The following is a 20,602-nucleotide window of genomic DNA, read 5'->3' on the forward strand; positions in this document are numbered from 1 at the left end:
GATGGGACAATGAATCCTCAAACCATCTGTGGATGGCACACGTTTGTGAGAAAAAACTGTTTGAAAAAAAAAAAAGAAAAAAGAAATATTAAAAATCGTCTAATCAACCAAAGATTTCGCGACCCCCCTGCTGTACCTCCGCGGACCCCCTGGGGGTCCCAGACCCCCTGTTGAAGACCTCTGATATAGGAGAAGGAATTTTGTCTTGAACAGAAAATCCACTCGCTCAATATTATTACTGGTATGGTCCCAATTAGTGCCTTTCAAACAACAACAACAAAACTTTGTGTATTTTGACTGCTTATGTCTTGAATGAGTTTTGTCAGAAGCAAACTGAAGAGAACATCGTCAGCCTCATGCAAATAGTTCATTTCAGTATTTACTGAATTATGGCTATGTCTTTTCCTCATCTTACCATACTAAGGCTATATCCTGCACATAGAAATATGTTTAAGGCTTATCAGCATTTCCATTTAGAGCAGTTTTATTTATTTAGTCAGTCAAGCCAGTCAGTTGTCACAGAAATTATATTTAATCACATAATCATTATCACGACGTCAGTAAGGATAATGTTACAAGAATAGATGAGAATTCCGTCATTTTCATGGGTGCATGAAACTGAATATATTCTTTAGGAGTACTGTGGGTCAGTTAGTATGCTACAGTTCACTGACATCGCAGTAATGTCACTTTGGATTCAATGATATTGTTTAATTTGTTTTTCAGAAAGAAGGAATGATCTGTCATCATTTGGTGATGAGCAGCTGTGTCCCAACCAGGCTGCACCGAGGACAAGAGTATACTAAATAAACACGTTTTACCTTAGCTTTTATCTTATTTAAACAAACAAACAAAAACTTAATAGCATAATAGTGAAATGGATTATTGGTTCTAAGAGTAATCTGCCAGGTAATAAAATGGTTTTTACGCAGGTCAGCGTTCACAAAGTGGCCCGTTGGCCTCTTTGGGGAGCAAGAGATAACAAATAGACTCCAGCAAATACACTGCTCCATATAGCTGCAGACAGCTAAAGATGGAGACACCAACTTGATAGTGTGGCCCTAATGCAAACGATCATCATATAATACACATTGTAATCATTTAAACAGGAAAGATGACTTTTGATCCAGTCATGTCTTGCTTAGGGTTGTTAAGTGTAAATCCTGAGATTCTGCCTTTCAAACTCTAGTATTTACTTTGTTTTACGCAGATGATGAATTTCTGTAGTCGGAGCATTTTGTAAATGGCCTGCAGCTTGTGGAGGCAAGTTTATGTGAATTGCATCTGTGTTGGCAGTGAAGGACTCAGAGGCAGCAGTTTTATTTGGCTCCGGGTCTTAGGATCTGGTGGCCCAGTTCTTCTCACCCTGGGGCAAGCCAAATCTGCGGTAATCCTGTGTGTTTACACTCAAGACAGTGTACACAAATAGATCCCGCACTGTTATAGATGTTAGCTCCTCTAGAAAGTGCTTGCAAAACTGGTTATATTTACCACCACGAGTTTGGCCATCTTTGGTGTTTCACTACTGCTGTAAGTTATGCTTTAAAAAAAGGAAACAAGCAATACTGCATCCCAACAAACAAGTGAAAGTGGTCTTTATTTTTCAGGTGGAAAAAGAAACCCTACACCAAATTGACAGTACGTTGTGAAAAGTAGAATTTTACAAAAAAATAAAAAATAAAAGCCCAAAAACAGTGTTCACATCAAGCTGTTGCATAATAAAAACTAAAAAAAATGGGAGTGTCCTATATCAACAATGATTTCAGCATTTTAAAAGCACATCTGATGGATACAGCTGGTTTGCTGTAAACACTTCAAGCAATCCATTTACGCAAAAACAACCTCGCCTAGGATCAGTACATAATCAAACTGTTCTTTGCATTGTCTAAAACTTCCTCAGTGCTATAACAAGAATCTTGGTCAAGAAAAACTGACTTCTTATCAGTGTTAAACATTTTTTTTTTTTTTTTTTTTAAATGCAATCCTAAAGCTAGGAGTTGTCCTCTATTTCCCCAAATTGTTGGCCTGGATTGATTTTATATTTGCTGGTAATGTTTTTTTTTTTTCATCAACGCACATACACTTAAGACAAGCTTTTTCATACATTTTACATCTAAAAATATCATCTAAGGGGCCAAATGTTTATTGAGAAAGGCACATCATTATTCCTTGAAAGTCATCATATTCAATCCATCTTCAAATTGTCAAAAATTCTTTCCAACTGATTTTTTTTGAGTGTGTGTCGATGAAGACGTTATTCTTATCACCTTCGTCATTTCCACTTCAGAGCGCTATTTGTTGGGGTAACAATCTTATGCTTTTGCGTATAAGCCTTAATCTTTACAAGGTGATGTCAACTTGGCCATTTAATCACAGCGAAAAATGAAACGGAAAGTTGGGTTCAAGTATGAACGGCTGCAGCTAACAGTGAGGCTTTACTCATGCAAGTTCGGTTTTGTGATCCTATTCATTTAAATATATTCACGGAAAACAAGGGAAAAAAAAACATACACACACGATTAGAATATAAAAGACTGAAACCGATCTAATGTTGAGCTTTCTAATCCACATATGCCAGAGTTGAGGTGTTGCTTTCATTTAAACTCATCAGGTACCAATTCAGTGTATGACTGATTATATTTTCATTGTACAGCAAGTCTGATGAATATACACTGAAACAGCAATGGAGAGATAACAAATTATAAAGAAAATGGACAAAAAAAATCAAAACAAAAAGCATACATTATCACTCACTGCAGACATGCCCGGACACTCAGATTACAATGCAACAATGATTGCGAAATATGTTAAGCTCATTATTGGTTTCATGATTACACGAATACAAAAGGTCCCAATATTGCTGGGAACTGGCTCCAAAAATATTCCCCTGAAATATGTACTGTAAACTACTAGTAACGCACTGTGAGCTTTGACTCACAAAGCCCATCAGTTCATGACTGAAGATCCTGATGTGTTCATTTTACGCTGAAATTGATTTAAAAAAAAAAAAACAAAAAAAAAAACTTTTCAGGTAACGTGTGTTAAAGCACCGACTGCTGTGACAAAAAGCTGAATCATGCCTATCAGATTTACACTCCACAAAGTAAGAACCGTATAATGCCAAGTGAGTGAAACAAGACTGCTGTGTTGCATCACATCTGCTCTCCAGAAATGTATCACTTTTAAGAAATTCATTTTGGAACTGTAAAGTAAAGTAAAATAACACAACCCAAAGCCTTTCCCCTGCAGATGAACGCCTACCGAGCTCACGTTTTCTCATGTTCAGACAGCATCAAGAGAAAAAGTACATCTCTTTGGTCAGCATTGACACAATGCAGGGGATTTGTTTCTTGGCATCAAAGCCTGGTGAATTGGAGACAGACTCAAACTCTACTGCCACCTTGTGGTTCACTCGTGTCATGATGTGCTGGAGCTCCAATTCTTTTCCATATTTGCTCATCGCGTCACACAGAGACTGGATGAACCAAGATCCACTCATAGTGTTCCTCCATGAGTAGTAGCCTGTACATACATGAATGACAGGATAAGAGCTCCGTTAACACGGTTTAAAAAAAATAGAAACATATAGTAGCCAAAAGATGAGCGTAGGTATTAACCAGGGGCTGTGGAGAAGGCGTAAAGGAAGTCTGCTTCCACTGGGATCTTTGTAGTGCCGTCGTCTGGGTGGTCCGTTTCGATACCTGCATCCAGTTCAGTGCCTCGGCAGGCCTAATCAGTGTGCACAAAAACAAAATGCATTCAGAGGTTAGATACTGTTGCAAAGCGAGTTTCTGCAAGTGAAGACAAAGGGAAACTCTTACAATACCTGGATAAAGAAGAGTTTGGGCTTTCCCACCAGTGTTTGACAGCGATCACCTCGAAAAAGCGACGTCAAGTACTTGAGCTGCACAGAGCCGTCAGTGCCGAAGAACACATCCTCATCTCCGTGACTCAACAGAATGCAGACAAATGAGGCCGAGTGGCTGTGATCTTCCTTTGAGACTGAAACACAAACAGCGGGTTTCAAAAAGCCCAATCCACCAGACCCCAACTGAAAATCAACACTGCGTACGAGTGTCTCAGGATTCCATCTGTGTGTGAATGTGTATTTTTTTTTACTGCACTCACCAGCAGTTAACACCTGTTTCATCTGATCGACACTCTGGTCATTGTAAACCTTCACTTTATAGCCCAACTTTGAAAATACTTTCATTGCATTGGCTGCATCCACGTCCGTGCCATTTCGCTGATTCATGCCTAACAAAGAAAATAAAAAAAACACGCATTGAAATCTATGACAAATATGTTGGTGAAACACAATAAAAACATATCAACGAGACATTTTTGAATAGGTACCAACTCCTGCTTTGAACACAAATGTCAGTGATGTGCTGTTCAAGTCCAACCTGCACAAACAGGCCCTATGCTCCCTGCTGGTGTTTCATGTAACCCTTAACCTCTGGAGTACGTTGTTTCTTGTGCCCTTAAACTCCACCACAGTTTCAACCAAAAAAAGAGGTTCAATCAGGCGGAAAGAAATGAAAACATCTGTGCAGGTGTAAATAATGAAATTAGTGAAGGACGACTTTCATTTGCAGGTTTAACGTCACACTGTCATGAGTTATTGGCATGCTTGACTTAAGACAAGCCATTGTTAATGTTATGGTACAGCCTAAGGTTTCCCTAGTATGACAAGCCCAATAATGCATTGACGTCATCTGGAAACCCTGGGGTGACCAGATTCCAATCAACCAAATGGCGGTCAAAGATTTGTTTTGGACAACACAAGACAGGTTAAGAACTGAGAGGTAGATTTTTGTGTCTAACTTAATGTCTCATGTCATATAGTCATAATAGTCTATGCATATCACCAATTAACCTTTAATGTCATTTGTTAAATATATTTCAGTTGATTGCATTTGTGCAAATAACACCAATAGTCTGATTGCACTCACATTGTTTATCTTTGTGTCTCGCTTCATGTCATATTCTCCCCGTGTGAAACTGTCTAACTGAGCAAACATCTGAAACACCCAGCTAATCTGATTCTGCTGGAGGCCTCTTACTGCTAAAAGGGAGTGCGTTCTGCCCCGTGAACGCTCAGAATAGGGGAACTGAGTTGATACCAGTTTACAAGAGTTGACAATAGAACCAGTGAAAAAACAGAGAAATCCTAGCTGCCATGAAGGTTACAACTCAGCTGTTTAAGGAAATATTAGAAAATGTAAAAAAAAAAAAAATAATTAAAAATGTCCAACACTACAGTAGAAAATTAAATAAAGAGGGTAAAAACAGCATTAACTGCTGCAGATGTTTCTCCTACTCACATAATGCTCTTCAAACATTCTCTGTTGAATATAAGATCATATGTACCCTTTAAATCCTGCTAGACAGGTTCCCGTTACACTGGAAGCACAATACTAGTATAAGTGATTCAATTACAGCAGACTGCAGCTGCATTCACTCGTGCTCATGCCCAAGGTCCTCTCAGCCAGATATAAGACCTTCTTTCAAAAGTAGCAGAAGCTGCTCATCAGCTTTTTAAGCATATGCTGTGCAGTAAAAAGAAGCCAAAGACAGCTTCAGGTGCTACCGAGTGTCTCAAACTATTGCAGACATAAAGCCTCTACACCCTCAAAGCAGCTGCCTGACAAGGACAGCCTCACAAAGTATCAAATGAAACACGACAGCAACGTTAAACGCTTTTCTTCCCCCAAAGCAAGTGTAAAGCAAAGTATTTAAGTGCATATCAGTCATTAAACAATAAACAATGCGCAGAATTACATTTCTCATAAACACGCAGTTTGGACACACCTACTGAAACTCTGAACAGTCGACATATAACAAGGGGAACAAATGAAAACACAGTATCTGTGTGGTATATGCCCACATCATACTGCAAGTCATGCTAGTGCCTGAACTTCCCAATGAACCAAAGAGGTTACAATGCTCTGGCAGTTACCAACTTAAGAATCTTAATGACCAAATACTCAAAACAAAACTGAATACTTCCCTTCACCCTCCCAACACAGAGACTGCATCAGAGTTAACATCCAAATGACTAACTGACTGACATGGGCTGCAGTTAAATGGTATCCACAGCAGCAAGTGTTCCGGCGAGTTCCCACCTAGAGATTTTTGAAGGTGTAGCTGTGAGATGACTGACTTACTGCTTCCTTCTACACTGAAATAAGAGTCAGTAGCAAAGCCTGACTACCTCAGCAAAATGGGAGCACCAGCTCTTTCTGGATGCACATCACACCACTGCAGAGTGCATTACATAATGAAGTGATAAGCTAAGTCACAAAGGAAGAGACAAGGACATACTTAGATGCCATCTGATAATCTCATGTTGCAAAACGTATCGATGCTTTTCATAGAAATAATAAAGGTTAGAAAGGTTAGTAATTAGATAAATCACAATAACGGTGCTGCTCAAATGTGTATACTTCTCACACAAAGCAAAAGTGAGGATGGGTGTGACAGTTATAATGAGGAAGAATAATGGCAAGCAGACCAAGTTTCATAGGAGAGGTATCAAGAGAGGATTCAAGATATGAATCATCACTTCCTGAGCTTCAGCCTCAAGTGGACGTGACGGGCTCAGTGTTCAGCCACATGCACTAACACTTGTAGTGCGATCGCATGATTTCAACCATATCTGAGGAAAGAATTGTGATCTTGTCAAAAAAGACATATGTCATATGATCTTTAGACTATATCACCCATCCCTTATTGTTACATAATGACTTAAAAACCCTTCAAATCTATATGAATGCATAGTTCAGCTTTAAACAGGTAAGCACTATGAAAAGGGAAAAATGTATCATCTAATTTAACATCTTGTTAATGAACAGTGGCCCTACTCTCTTTGTAAACAGTTAACGATTCTGAAACAGTGTCTACACACAGGGATATTTATCAGTTCCCTTCAGCACAAAATGCCTCGATCTTTGATAAAAATCAAAAAACGTCATGGACAAAACATCACTTTGTTTCCTCTCTGAGGAAGTAAAATAAATAAATTTGTATAATTTGCATTTCACCCTACAAATGTTAAGAACTTGCTTAGCAGGGCATATAAAACTGCACAGAGTCATTCATAATGTATACAATTAACAAACATTACTCTTTCTCTCAGGGAAAATATTACATCAGTGAGATGCTGGCAGCTCTTTCACTTAGCCTGTGTTGAAATTAAACAGAATGATAAACGATGATGAAGGGTTATAATTCAACCACTTTCGGTATCACTGTATTTTTCCAGTGAAGTGTTACATGCAAGGCAACTTCCACCCACATAAAGAAAAAAACAACGACTAAATAATCAAGATAATCACCTGTGTCTCTGTCAAAGTTCTTGTTGTTGATGATGATGCACTGGCCGATGGAGGGAAACTTGAGACTGTATCTGAAGCTGTGAGAGGGGGTTTTGGCATCGACGTCCACGGCACCAGGGGCAGACAAAGACCCCGCTGACCTGGAGAACAACGAACAAAAAAAAATGTTCATAACCCTGATGACAAAACAACTATAAATTATGCTCAGAAGTTGATTAAAAGGCTGAAATAGGAAGCGCACAAAGAGAGAGATACGGTCCTCCAACTCAATGTAAAAACAGTGTGCCGAGTTAAACACACCTGGGGTTATTAGTAGTTTATTGGGTTTATTACTAATATCTAGACTAATGAGGATGACTAGTTTCCTCTTCCGTTTTATTGACTTGAAACATGACAAAGCAAGCATTACCTGCTGTGGTTAAATGAATAATAGGTTAAACTAATAGTTAGTTAAATAGCTAACTGGCTAAATTAACTCACTGTTGTCCATCGTCCCGCATCGCGTCTGTAGCGTCCTCTCCAGGTGCATTTGCCGACATGTTTTCCAGGCAGCTAACTAAATTTGAACCAAAAAGTAAAATGACTCGGCCCGTTCGATGAACAGCAGCGTTGCAGACCCACTAATAACTGAAATGTTCTGAGGGCACACGTAGCTTTAGCAGCTGCTGCACCCGGCTAGTAAACAAAGGTGCTGATGTCATGCGCAGATGCGCTCGTTTTGTTTACCGAGACGTCCCGAGGCGGCGTCGCAAAACCCACAGATGGAGCTTAGGATCCTTATAAAAAATAACCCGTTGGTGTGTTGTCATGAGATTTCTGTGCACATGATGTTGATAGTTTTCTTTTCATTTCAAATACAGATTTCAAACTCAATTTCTTAGTATCTCATCATGAATAAAATTGTCTTCGCCTTCTCCCTGGAGGTTACAGTTTGGAACACGAAGGCTTGTGCTTAACAGTAAATGTTAACGTCGTGAAAGGTTGCAACCATGGTTAGCAAAATTATGGCTTCTGACTTATCACACCTCTTTGTTTAGGAAAATATTGTCTCGAAACATAAGCAAAAATACATGCTTATGTGCTGAAGTAGTCAACAAGTACTTTTAAGCATGATTAATAAGAGAATACAAATAAATCCCAACAAAACTAGATGCACTTAATATCCAAATGCTGGTGACTTATTGATGCAACAGGGAAAATCGAGTCATACAAGACACTCCATCCTTCTAACAGTGCTTGTGCTGTCTTACAGCATATGAAGCACCGGCATACATCAGTCAAAGAAGGCTGACGTGAAAAGTAGATGTCTGATTTCAAATTTATATTTGCAATAACCATTATAAGCTCTTCTGTGGTATCATGTTAGCAAAAATAAACCACAACCATAAACAGGAACTGCATCTCCATCCAGATTTTAATGTCGTCAACTTTTAGAACAAGCCCCGACAAAAATGACTGCATTAAAAGGACAGAAATAGTGAAATATTTGCTCAGAGTTGCAAGTCAAAACATACGTTTACAATAACTCAACATGATTAAGAAACTTTCAGAAACAAACTCTCCACACAACAAAACTATTGAGAAGCCAACATCAAAAACTGACTATTCATTAGACATAAGAGATTTGGAATCACTCGTCCACCAAAGTGCGAGGACATCTCAAATCTCTTTCTAAGGAAAGAGACTAGTTTTCTGTTGTATTGTGGACAGCGATGGTCTCCACGTGGGAGAGCAAAACAAACCAACAAAAAAAGAATCACTGCTGGAAATATAAGGGATGGAAAAGGTTTAACATAAAAACACACATACAGAATGATGGAGCCACACAATTAAAACCACTGACTAAAACACAAATAAATATCGATTAATATATATTAAAAAGACAGAACGAATAGTCAGAACCCTGTAAACTCATTCATTTGAAAAGGTGCAGAAACATCTATTTAAATGCTGCACAAAGCAAAGGGGAATATATTAGGAATACTGGAGCATTGATCAATTAATACAATTTAATAGAAAGCCTTTCTAGTTGGTACATAGAAACTCTATACAGTAAAACTTTACACAACAAGAACAAAGCATAAATCTTCAAAGTGCTTCTCTGCTTTTAGATGATCTGTCACTGCGTCCAGCTAATTCAACAATTACATCTCTATTCAAACACAATCACAGGAAAATAGCCACAGAATTATATTTTGCCATCTTCATTTTCAGTGTTCCGCTTTTAAGTACACTTACATGTGAAAAAAAAAAAAATCAACTTGAATTTTGTATTCCTTACACAGTTCTGCCACTCACAACGGTGCCAAACAAAAAGACCAAAAAACACAAAACAGGCTGTGCAGCTTCAGTGTTTTTTTTACCTCACAATATCGCCATTTTGTGCCATGTGTATAAGTAGAGGCACTCTTATTGCTGTATGGTAAAATTCAACACTCGCAGCACACAAAGACGAAAACATCCTTAAACGAGAGTAAAGCTATGATCAATAAGTTTGAAGGAGACTGTGAAGGCAAATAAACCACCCCCCCCCCAAAAAAAAAAACACAAAAAAAATGATCAAGCCTAAAGTGATTCGTACACAACTCTCCATGACACCAACAGACTTCACTCCTTACTTGAAATGTCTGACATTAATTAGATAAAAAGGTGTGAAATATATGTAGAGAATCAGTGCGCTTAATCACACAGTTCTGTTACATGTGCCTGTATCTGATATCATTTTTCTAAAATAAAATTGTATAATATTCAATGGATTACCATATGAAATAAAGACAACATATTAAAATCAAAGTACCGCAGACAAATAGAATAGAAAACTAAGTCAAATTCAACACAACTTAAATACGGGATAAGTAAGGTAGACGTTTAAGACTCACGCTTAATGATTTAAAAGATGACGAATCAGATGTTACTGAACCAAATCAAAATAAACTACTCAAACACTTTTTTTTTTTTCCTTCTGAAGGAGGTATGAGGAGTTCTGAGATGGGGTAAAAATAAAAATAAAAATTAAATAAAATCCCATATTTTCAAATGGACAAGGTTAATGTAAATACCTAAAAAAAGAAAGGCTAAAATGTGGATTGAGCAGATCTCCAGTGTTGGGGTTTCACGTCAGAAGCACCACAAATCACCAGAAAGAAATTCAAAGGCAAAGTCTGCATTGAGTGTTTGTGGTCTTTCCAAACCTTGGGTATGATTAAAGTGTGACTTACAGCGGTGCTGTGATGCAATCTACTCACTGCAAAATAACCCAAACCACAAATGCATGACAGGAAGAAACACGTAAATCACACGTAAGGTCCATCCATCGAAGTAAACCTCCTACTCTCAGATGTAATCAGGATGAATTATGCCTCTGACAAATGGGAATTTAAAGAAAAGGAATCGTGACACTTCCAAAATAAGTTTTTGCCAAAGTCTAACTCAAAAGCTGGACTACAGAACCTACAGAACCCTAAACCGGCAGCTAGCAGAGGAAAACAAAACAAAAAAATTAGTGTTTGAGAGGCAGTGAGAAGGAGTTGTGAACACTAACCAGCAGCATTGTCACTAAAATGCTACATGAACATTGAGCCTACTTAAGAGGGTGAAGTCCAGATGTCCCTGATCCTGCAGGAGAGGGTGATCGGATGAAGATGTCGATGTCAGGCTTGATTCCTCTAACGTACGGAAGAGCCGTGCTTACCATCTCCTCATTTGCACACGACTATCTGAAAAATGATTCAGCTGTAATCAGAAGATTTCTGGGCACATGTCCCAGCTCCCGTGTTCCTTCGCCTCCCAGTAGCCCCCCTTGTAGACATGCAACGCCTCTCCGGATTCAGTGTCATCAATCTTCTCGAACCACAGTGCTTGGTAGTTGTCTGGATGGGTGGCTGAAGGTAAAAAAAAAAGAAAAGAAAAAAAAAAGAAAATGTAAATCTTTGACCAACAGGAAGCTTTTGAGGGACCCGAGGAGAAGGTTAAAAAGCTATTGAGCAATGGCTGCATATCATGCTTAAAGTAAGCCAGCATGCTCTCAGAAAAAGAGATATACGTTCAATTTTAATCAGTTGCTTGGACTTCAGATGCGCCTTATTCGAAAAATGTAGATCATCGATAAACACTTGAAGACGTGATGTAACACACATGATAAAGTGCAGGCTCACTTCTAATGCAATAATTATTAGATTCAAAAGTATACTGATCAGTGACTCTAGACACATAGAACCAGGTATAGAGCAAATTCTGCAATCACCTACATCTAGTCGGCTCTAAATGGATCTAAAGTCAGAGGTATCTAAAGGACAGACGTTACTTGCTTTTGGCTGGAGCTCCATAAGGACCTTCCTTGCCCTCCACTAAGACGAAAAGTTGTAAAGGACGTAAAAGAGAGGAAATTGACTGAATTGATGGGGGTTGAACAGGGTTTTTCCTAGTCTGGACTTTTCTAAGTTACTACAATAAGAAGCATATATTCATTGTACGCGTTGCATTATCATCAGAATACTTGCTTATTTGTGGGAAGTGTGATGTTCCATAAGGGGCTAGAGAAGGAAAAAAAAAAAAAAAAAAGGATGACTTTTTGGGAATGAAAAGAATGAGTAAAAAAAAAAAAATGAGTTAACGCAAAGAACAGTGAGCGAGTGAAAATGTAAGGGGCTACTTGCATGCGACAGGCGTATGAGGGGGCGAGTCGTCTGTGTCAGCTGAGCAAACCCCCGAACAAAAAAAGAAAATGAAAATCCACAACTCAAGCCACGCTTTGTTGATTACATTTTAAAAGTGCTGCGTGTTTCATCTGACGTATTTTCATAATAAAGGCTCTTCACACGGGTGATCTTAAGTGCCTTTTATACACAAAAAAATGATGGTTCAAAATGGAGTGATTTTGGCTTGGAATGGAGGCTTAACAGTTAAAGGAACAGTTCACTATTTAAGACCTTGAGTCCCAGTTCCAGCTTGTTTATCAACAATAAGAAATGAGGAGACCATTTTCACAACAATAGCTCATTTCTATCCATTTTGGCTGTTTTCGCTGGTCCATCCTGCTGCTACAGACAGGGTTCCATTGGGCACTCTGTTCAATGTCCTTAAAACAATACTAATGTTAATTTTAAAGAAAAGGTCAACTCACCGGGTGGTTCGTGGATGTTCCTGTGTGTCCCAAAAAAATTGCGTTGCGAAATAAAAGTTATTTCTTGCTTTATTTAGCATTTTGTAATCCAATTGTATTCGTTTGGAAGACTTTTCACTTTCACTGTCAGATCACTGCGCCAGGGCTAGAGCCTCAGACTCAAATATAGAGCAGATGTTTACGTGCGTCGTGATTTAGCATGAAAAATAGTTCCTGAACAGCAAAGAACACGGATTACACGGATGGAAAACCATAAAATGCGCCGACATTTTTTTTTTTTTTTAATACCACTAACCACCCGGTGAGTTGACCTTTTCTTTAAAATTAACATTAGTATTGTTTTAAGGACATTGAACAGAGTGCCCAATGGAACCCTGTCTGTAGCAGCAGGATGGACCAGCGAAAACAGCCAAAATGGATAGAAATGAGCTATTGTTGTGAAAATGGTTTCCTCATTTCTTAATCTTGATAAACAAGCTGGAACTGGGACTCAAGGTCTTAAATAGTGAACTGTTCCTTTAATGATGTGCAGAGAGGGAATCTTGAGTGTGCAGTTTGACAACTGCACGTATAATCGGCCCATATTTGAGGTGCTATGTTCAAAGACGCTGAGACAAAATCCTATCTGCACCTCATCAATGTGCAGTTTGAGTTCTGATTCACTCCTTTGTAAGAAGAATTATACGCAATACACTTTTAAAAGTATTCTCGAAGAGATAAACTGTGAATTGATACTTGCTTTCATCGGAAACCTCACTTGCGATGGTGCCAGTCTCTTCAGCATCAGCTAAATGGAACAGAGACGGATGAATTTATATAGAAGATACTACCTTGCTATCACACACACACACACACACACACACACACACACACACACACACACACACACACACACACACACACACACACACACACACACACACACACACACACACACACACACACACACACGTTATAAGCGTGTTGTTTGATTCTAAAGTGAAGTGTAGATCAAGAGAAGAGTACTTGCTTTTCAAAGATGAGTCAGTGATTGAATCCTCAGCGATAGCTTAGGTTTAAGACGGGGAGAAAACCGACATGCAATACCAAGACAGACAAAGTACACAAAAGATGACGGGACAGAGAAACATTGGACAGACACACAGGATGAATACACACCGGAGTAAAGTGTCTTTAGTTAGTTTCCTACCTTCCTCAGGGGAGCTGACTGCTTTAACAGCTTCCCTCTCCCTTTCTCGGCGGGCGGAACGTTGCTTTTCTTCAAGCCTCTGCTTCTCTGCGTTGGCTTCATCCCAGCGGCCGTCCTCCATTAGCCGCTGATCAGGGCGTCGCCGACTGTCTGTGGGCGCCACTCCTTCTTCGAGTTCATTGAGTGTTAGGGCAAGCGAGGAGAAAAAGTACATATTCTCTGCTCCCTCTCTGGAAAGTCATCCACATAAAACATTTGAAACTCAACCCTTCAATGCATAGCTACTTCACTTTCAACATTATTACCATCACCAGTCCACTATAAAACTAACACTTACGGTAAAGGGTTCTTTCTCCAGATTTCTTTAGCTTTGAGGGTCTGATAAACAGTCCTCTGTTTGCCTTCAGTCCCGTTCTCCCCTTTACTGCTCTGCATGATTCTGGAGAACTCCATCTTCTCATCCCATGTTCCTGACAGCACGTAATGAGCCTTTCCATCCTTATCTGTTACCACTCCCGTTACCTGTGAGGAAAACACAGCTTCCACTTAAGAAGGAAATCAAATACAAGTTCCTCTCGGGGAGGGAACACGACCAATCAGTTGAAAACTACGTACAGAAATCCATTTCATTACAGCCCAATCCTGCTTTTTGTTAGGTAAAAACATCTGTACTTGAAGCAGTGCCATTTACAAAATACTAAATTTCTATAAAACGTTTTAATTAATCACTTATGAAAACAGTTTTTCCATCCATCCATCATCTTCCGCTTGTCCGGGGGTCGGGTCGCAGGGGCAGCAGCTTGAGCAAAGAGACCCAGACGTCCCTGTCCCCGGCCACTTCCTCCAGCTCTCCCGGGGGGACCCCGAGGCGTTCCCAGGCCAGCCGAGAAACATAGTCTCTCCAACGTGTCCTGAGTCTACCCCGGGGCCTCCTCCCAGTGGGACGGGCCCGGAACACCTCACCAGGGAGGCGTCCAGGAGGCATCCTAACCAGATCCCCGAGCCACCTCATCTGACTCCTCTCGATGCGGAGGAGCAGCGGTTCTACTCCGAGCCCCTCCCGGATGACCGAGCTTCTCACCCTATCTCTAAGGGAGAGCCCAGACACCCTGCGGAGGAAACTCATTTCGGCCGCTTGTATTCGCGATCTCGTTCTTTCGGTCACTACCCACAGCTCGTGACCATAGGTGAGGGTAGGAACATAGATTGACCGGTAAATCGAGAGCTTCGCCTTCTGGCTCAGCTCCTTCTTCACCACGACGGGCCGGTGCAGAGCCCGCATCACTGCAGACGCCGCACCGATCCGCCTGTCAATCTCCTGCTCCATTCGTCCCTCACTCGTGAACAAGACCCCGAGATACTTGAACTCCGCCACTTGGGGAAGGATCTCATTCCCGACCCGGAGAGGGCATTCCACCCTTTTCTGGCCGAAGACCATCGTCTCGGATTTGGAGGTGCTGATTCTCATCACAGCTGCTTCACATTTTTTGCAAAAATGAGACAGACAAACAGTTTTTGTTTCATCTTAAATTTTTAGAAAAGTCAGCAAATTAAAAAGCTAAAACTGATGAAGCAGAAATGATGTTGGAAGAGTAAAACTGAGGTTGGACCTTTTCCTACGAATGTGTATATTGGAAAGCATGTTGGTGAACCATTTAAAAAAAAAAGAAAAAAAAAAACAGCTCAGAATTCCTTCATAACAACAAAAAAAATGTGATTAAGTGGCGGTAACGTTCACTGTTAAATAATTTCAAGAAAGATCGGCAGGTTCTGAGTTGTAACCTTCTTGTAGGCTGGTGCCTTTCTGTGTTAGGGGTTTGCATGTCCCCCCTGTGTCTGAGAGGACTGTCTCATGAGCCAGATTAATCTAGCAGTCCATAGCTATGCATAATAGATTAAGGGGAGATTCGAAATTGGCTGAGTGGGACTCAGTGTGACTTAAGGTCTGTCCCTTAGTTAACCATGTAATGGACTGGTAATCTGTCCATGGTGTAACCCCTCTCTGGTCCTGAGACAGGCTCCAGTCCTCTGCAACCCTGTACAGGATATTGCAGATATAGAAATACGAATGGACGGAGGGAGCCAAATCCATGTCACTGGAGGAAAAACAAAAGTCTCAGTTTAGCTTAGCTTTGGTATTGCATCATTTCTTCAGTCTGCAAAGTCACCTCAATCAAATTAATGTGGAAATGTGGAAAATATCCAGCAATGCTGTTTAGTCTGACGGTCAGAAGCTCCTCAAACTCATTCATAACATAAACTTTCTGTCCAGAAAGGCACGTCAAGCTCTGTGTCCATCAAGCTTGAATTCAGCAAAGGTTTTGCAAAAAAGCAAAACTCCTCTGGTGTATGAAATCTATATCAACATTTTCTGGTAAAAATGTATTGCCTGAGAAAACTGGGTTACATCTAAAAAGAAAGGAAAGCGTTGACCTTTCTGGGTACATCTCTGGAGAAGTAACTGTAGGGCGCAAACTTGAGATGGCAGCGGTCTCCTGTTTTGTGGTTCACCACATCTATCTCCCCTGACTAGCAGAGGAGAATATAAAGAGAGAAACGTATCGGTCATCAAAAGGGTTAATAAACCATAACTAAAGCTCTATAACAATAACAAACACAAACATTCTATGCAGTAATTCCTTATGCATAGCGATGAGCTATTTATATTTACCTGATCGATCCATAATTTCCCAACAATAATGTTGTGTACTGTTGTGGTAACTTTTTTCCAGGAGTAATGGTTGTTGCTCTTTTCAAACAAACACTGGATAGAACCTGGGGAAGAGAGAACAAAGGTGTTACATTCGACAAGAGTTTGTTCTCATCAACCAAAACTCATCCCAAACGTTCTACGCTGTGAAGTTACAAATGAGATACTGCACTGGAACGAGGAATCAATCTATACAATCAACATATACACACTGACACAGAGTGCACTGGGTAAAAACAGGTTGTTGTAAGCAACAGAAACTCCCGAGCTGGTAATACTTTTCTTGCATGCTGCGATTATTTTCCTAATCTTGCAGTTATACAAAACACACAGACACTCACCCAGTGGCATAATAGAGAGATATTTCCCTCTAAACTTGCTGGCCAATGCAATCTCCTGTCTGAGGGTCCATCCCTTTTCAGAGAAGGCATGGTGTGCGGCAGCAGGAGGGTGGTGACTCACCTAATAGGAGCCCCAAAGATGCAGTTTCAATGTATGATTGTTTAGAGCTTTTTAAAAGATACATATACTTGCATTAAAAAAAAAAAAAACTTGGGTGTGATTTTGTGCATGGAACTAAAACTACCTACGGTTTAATAGAAAGAACTACTGACTCCAAAGGAGTCAGTAAGATTGCCGGTTGTTTTTTCTCTAACTACCTGTTCACAAAGTGAGCGGTAACCGCACTCTGTGAGCCGATCAAGCTCAAAAGTTTCTCCCAGCAGAGGATTGAAGGGCTTTCCTGTGCGGTGAACGGTGGTGGAGTAGGAAGACACTGTAAAAGCTGCCACATAACACATCTGCTCTAAGGAGTTATGGCATTTGGCAGCCTTGTCCAGGAGCTCGTAGTACTCCAGATCTTCAGACAAACGTTGCAGCATCGACAATGGCTCATTGAAATTCACCTTGAAAACACAAAGTGATAGAGAGAGGGGTGATTACTTCATCTCATTTAAAAAACAAAAACAAACAGACAACTTACTTAGATGTCAACAAAGGCTTCTTACAGGCATAGGTATCTTTGAGAGCTCTTTTCCAATACAGTTCTTCATGATGCTCCACAAGTTGAGGTAATAGTTGGGCTTGTCAGGGATACGGGTCCGTCTTTGTCTCATTGGCTCGAGCTCCAGAGGCTGTGGAGACTCCGGATTGGACGCCAAAGACAGCTCATCAAACTGATGACAGAAAAGGAAACGATCAGCAAGGTTCACGTGGCTTTGGCATGTTGATTAATCAACACATAATTTGACCAAATCAACAAACTGATCACATTTACCGACTGATCATCCATTCCAGTCTCACTGCTGATCCCGCTGATGTTGCTGCCAGATCTCCTGAAAAAAATAAAGAAATGGGCAAAGCTCACACATGTACCAAAAAGCTGATATTAAAAAAATGAAAAGTTAGTTACCTGTGATACTTGGGGTCTGCAGGGACCGTAATGAATTCTGCTGGGTCTTCCATGGCATCAAAGAACTCGTTGTCATCATCCTCATCACTGGCATCACCTTTTCCTGAAACACTACCTAAAATCATAGCAGGATTTTGACACGGAATAGTAACATTGGGATCACAGGACAGAAATTCAGCTGAGAACGAGAGCCTTACCTTTGTTCCCTAAGGTGGGATTGCTGAATGAAGAGGGAAGAACTGTAGCTCCTCTAAAAGCTCTTTCCAAGTGGTTGTGCTGTTTGGCAAGCTGCTCCAGAGTCTCCTCCAGACGTATCCTCTGGTCTCGTTCAGTCTGTAAAGCCTTCTGCCAGCGCTTACTGTGGCTCTGGGCCAGAGAGAGAAAGTCCCTACATGCCTTGGGGAACACAACGATTACATGTCAGCCATGAACTCGGAAGAAGTATTGCTCGCTCCTCGCTCAGTAACACTTACGTTGATCATGGCGTTAGAGGTGATTCGGAAAAGTGTGGCCCTCTCTGTGACTTGTCTGATCTTCTCCCCCGTGTCCCCTCCTACACGTAGCCCCTCCAGTTCTGACAAAGACCTGAAATTATGGAACAGAAAATAAATAAATAAATCACAAATTATCAAACAAGAAATAACCAACAACTTTGTTTCTCCTGGATGATATTCTTCGGATAATCAGTACCTTTGGAGGGCAGAGCCATGTTTGACGATGAGGTCGTTGCAGGTGGTAAGGTCCTCCACCTTGCTGCCCAGGGTGCGTAATGTGGACTCAACTTCAGAGTTACGACAGCCTCCGCCCTGTCCTGAGGAAGGGGGGGCTCCTGGACAGTCATCACCGGAGTCATCTGTAGAAGTGACAGAGAGAACCATAAGTGACCACAAATAGACCAACACACATTTGTTTCTAGCGATCTTTTAAGCAACTTCTCTGTGAATTTCAATAATATGCCTTCTTTAATCTTCCAACAACTTTTTTTCCTTCCCTCTCACCTGATTCCGCCTGCATATGGACAGCCTTTGCTTTGGCGAGTTCCAGAGCAGTGATCCATCGCTGTCGCTCGACTTCGGAGCTGGCCTTCAGGTGATACGTCTGTGCCCCGCCGTTGGAAATGACAAAATTGCACGAGTCCTCCACAGCAATGTTGGCTGTGGCCAAGTTGATGGTGCCTCTGCACGTGTGACCCATCTCCGCCTGAGACCTGGACGCCACACAGGCAGGGACGTGTGGAGGGTTGAGTTTACAAGACAGTGCTTTATCAAGTAACATATAGCTAATATGAGACCAGATTAATCTGTTATTTGTTGTGTAATTAACAGGAACGGATCAAATAAAGTTTCATTTAAATCAATATTAATTCATGTGATATGCTCTTATGCAGTTATGATGAAATGTCCATAAATTAAAATTTCAACTGAGTAAAACCTAAAAAAAAAAAATGTTTGCACTCTTAAAACGATTGGTTTGTCAATCAAATGTGTGATTAAACTTCAGTAAGCCACACATGACTTGCCTGTAGTAAGACAGCAATCCATTGCTGAGAACAAACCAGCGCCTCTGGTAACCTTTTATGTAATTAGTCCATTTGAAGAGCCAACCCTTGTATGTGTCACCAGGTGTTGGGGTAGGGGGTTTGAGCTCAGACATCACAACAGCCTGTGGGTTTCACTGAGTGAGGTTGGAGCCTGCAGAGTGACAGAATATGATCAAGATTTAGTAACTTTGGTAGTTGAGCACACCTGCATTCAGTTTTTCAAACACGGGATGTATGCGCAGATTAGCCATTGAGGTTATCACAAACATATCGGAGCAAATGGGTTTGTCAATGTCTACTTTAAAAAGTCAGACGTTGAAGTATAAAGTATGTCGTTGTTGTTGATTCATCAATAACAGGAAATAATTAACAGCACTATAAAGCTGTCAACATTAACAAATAGTAGGGTGGGGTAAATACAGATAAGCTACTCATTTGGTTTGAATTGACACTAAATTCCCACAAAAGTACTATAAGTAACCGTTTAACATCTAATTTAATTTATGTTACACTACCCCGTGTGTTCATGTTAATTTCTTAAAAACTCGTTATTCTACACATGACAAATGTTGGCACTAGATCCATAATTATTCAGTAACCATATACTCACCGCAGACCGATACACCTACAAGCTGTTTAATATCGTCTCAGTAACAGCTTTCAGTGTGGATGCGGGTTTAACACGGTGACATCCTCGAATCAAAACAAACGAGTCAAGTTGCTCCGACGTAACTCAAAAGTAATCTGATGGCAAAGTACAATACACCGCGTTTTATAAACTACTGCCATTGAGAAAACGCAGCTTACTAACGATACCAGTCGGCTAAACCCACCGTTATTCGTCAGGATGGCATACAAGTGTCAAGTAAACACCCCCTGGATACTGTGAGGTGAGTCACACCGTGAAAGGAGAAGCCATCTCCGTTCATCAAAGCTACTTAAAACTCAGTCCGCCTGTAAGCTTACTGCTAGCTAAACAGGAAGTTGTAAAAAAAAAAAAAAAAAGAAGCTTACTAGTCGTAGAGGATTGAAACTAGTTCAGCAGTACAGTTCTCTTGCTCGTTATTTGTCAGATGTAATAGACGTTCGTCGTTGCGTACAACAGTGCATCATCACTTACTTGTTGGGATTCATGTCCTGTTTAAAGAAACTATGTTAAATCGCAAGTGTTAGCTTAGCTAACTACTTTGCTACAGGTTGTGCATCGGAATTGGTGTTCGACCAATCCCTTAATGTTCGACTTTTTGTTCCGCTGACGACAGTTACAAAAACCTAACAAACTACGTCGGA

The 20,602-nt window shown here is 40.5% G+C and overlaps 2 protein-coding genes across 7 annotated transcripts; both read right to left on the reverse strand.

Moving 5' to 3' along the window:
- Positions 1-1,570: 1,570 nt before the first annotated feature.
- casp3a (caspase 3, apoptosis-related cysteine peptidase a) lies at positions 1,571-8,033 on the reverse strand. Its single transcript, XM_075463204.1, has 6 exons — positions 7,821-8,033; positions 7,341-7,480; positions 4,129-4,257; positions 3,827-4,002; positions 3,618-3,729; positions 1,571-3,522 (listed from the first exon to the last, which is right to left on the reverse strand). Exons 1-6 carry the CDS (start codon positions 7,877-7,879, stop codon positions 3,293-3,295), a joined length of 846 nt encoding a protein of 281 aa, XP_075319319.1. The 5' UTR covers positions 7,880-8,033; the 3' UTR covers positions 1,571-3,292.
- A 703-nt stretch (positions 8,034-8,736) lies between these two features.
- LOC142378566 (oxysterol-binding protein 1-like) lies at positions 8,737-20,518 on the reverse strand. Of its 6 annotated transcripts, XM_075463209.1 has the most exons (18): positions 19,923-20,405; positions 19,292-19,463; positions 18,771-18,979; positions 18,463-18,625; positions 18,246-18,357; positions 17,970-18,168; positions 17,773-17,887; positions 17,638-17,695; positions 17,369-17,536; positions 17,021-17,266; positions 16,703-16,823; positions 16,323-16,426; positions 16,085-16,180; positions 13,989-14,173; positions 13,652-13,881; positions 13,472-13,510; positions 13,202-13,249; positions 8,737-11,221 (listed from the first exon to the last, which is right to left on the reverse strand). In XM_075463209.1, the coding sequence occupies exons 2-18, from the start codon at positions 19,423-19,425 to the stop codon at positions 11,079-11,081; spliced, it is 2,370 nt and encodes a 789-aa protein (XP_075319324.1). In that variant the 5' UTR covers positions 19,426-19,463; positions 19,923-20,405; the 3' UTR covers positions 8,737-11,078. The 6 variants fall into 6 exon arrangements, with proteins under 6 accessions (XP_075319324.1, XP_075319325.1, XP_075319326.1 ...); XM_075463210.1 differs by lacking the exon at positions 13,472-13,510 and having other exon boundaries at positions 19,923-20,404; XM_075463206.1 differs by lacking the exons at positions 8,737-11,221; positions 13,202-13,249 and having other exon boundaries at positions 13,261-13,510; positions 19,923-20,056; positions 20,146-20,407.
- Positions 20,519-20,602: the final 84 nt, after the last annotated feature.

The sequence above is a fragment of the Odontesthes bonariensis genome, chromosome 4 (assembly GCF_027942865.1).
Source record: "Odontesthes bonariensis isolate fOdoBon6 chromosome 4, fOdoBon6.hap1, whole genome shotgun sequence".
NCBI lineage: Eukaryota > Metazoa > Chordata > Actinopteri > Atheriniformes > Atherinopsidae > Odontesthes > Odontesthes bonariensis.

What these genes read in the sequence shown, in the direction of transcription:
- casp3a (XM_075463204.1), bottom strand. Translation starts at nt 7,879, where the DNA reads ATGTCGGCAAATGCACCTGGAGAGGACGCTACAGACGCGATGCGGGAC. An exon ending in GAAACAGGTGTTAACTGCTG is followed by an intron (nt 4,003 to 4,128) that starts GTGAGTGCAGTA and finishes TTTGTGTTTCAG; the next exon opens with TCTCAAAGGAAGATCACAGC. An exon ending in CGCCTTCTCCACAGCCCCTG is followed by an intron (nt 3,523 to 3,617) that starts GTTAATACCTAC and finishes ATGTATGTACAG; the next exon opens with GCTACTACTCATGGAGGAAC.
- LOC142378566 (XM_075463208.1), bottom strand. Translation starts at nt 19,425, where the DNA reads ATGTCTGAGCTCAAACCCCCTACCCCAACACCTGGTGACACATACAAG. An exon ending in CTGGAATGGATGATCAGTCG is followed by an intron (nt 17,537 to 17,637) that starts GTAAATGTGATC and finishes TTCTGTCATCAG; the next exon opens with TTTGATGAGCTGTCTTTGGC. An exon ending in TGGAGAAAGAACCCTTTACC is followed by an intron (nt 13,882 to 13,988) that starts GTAAGTGTTAGT and finishes ATGACTTTCCAG; the next exon opens with AGAGGGAGCAGAGAATATGT.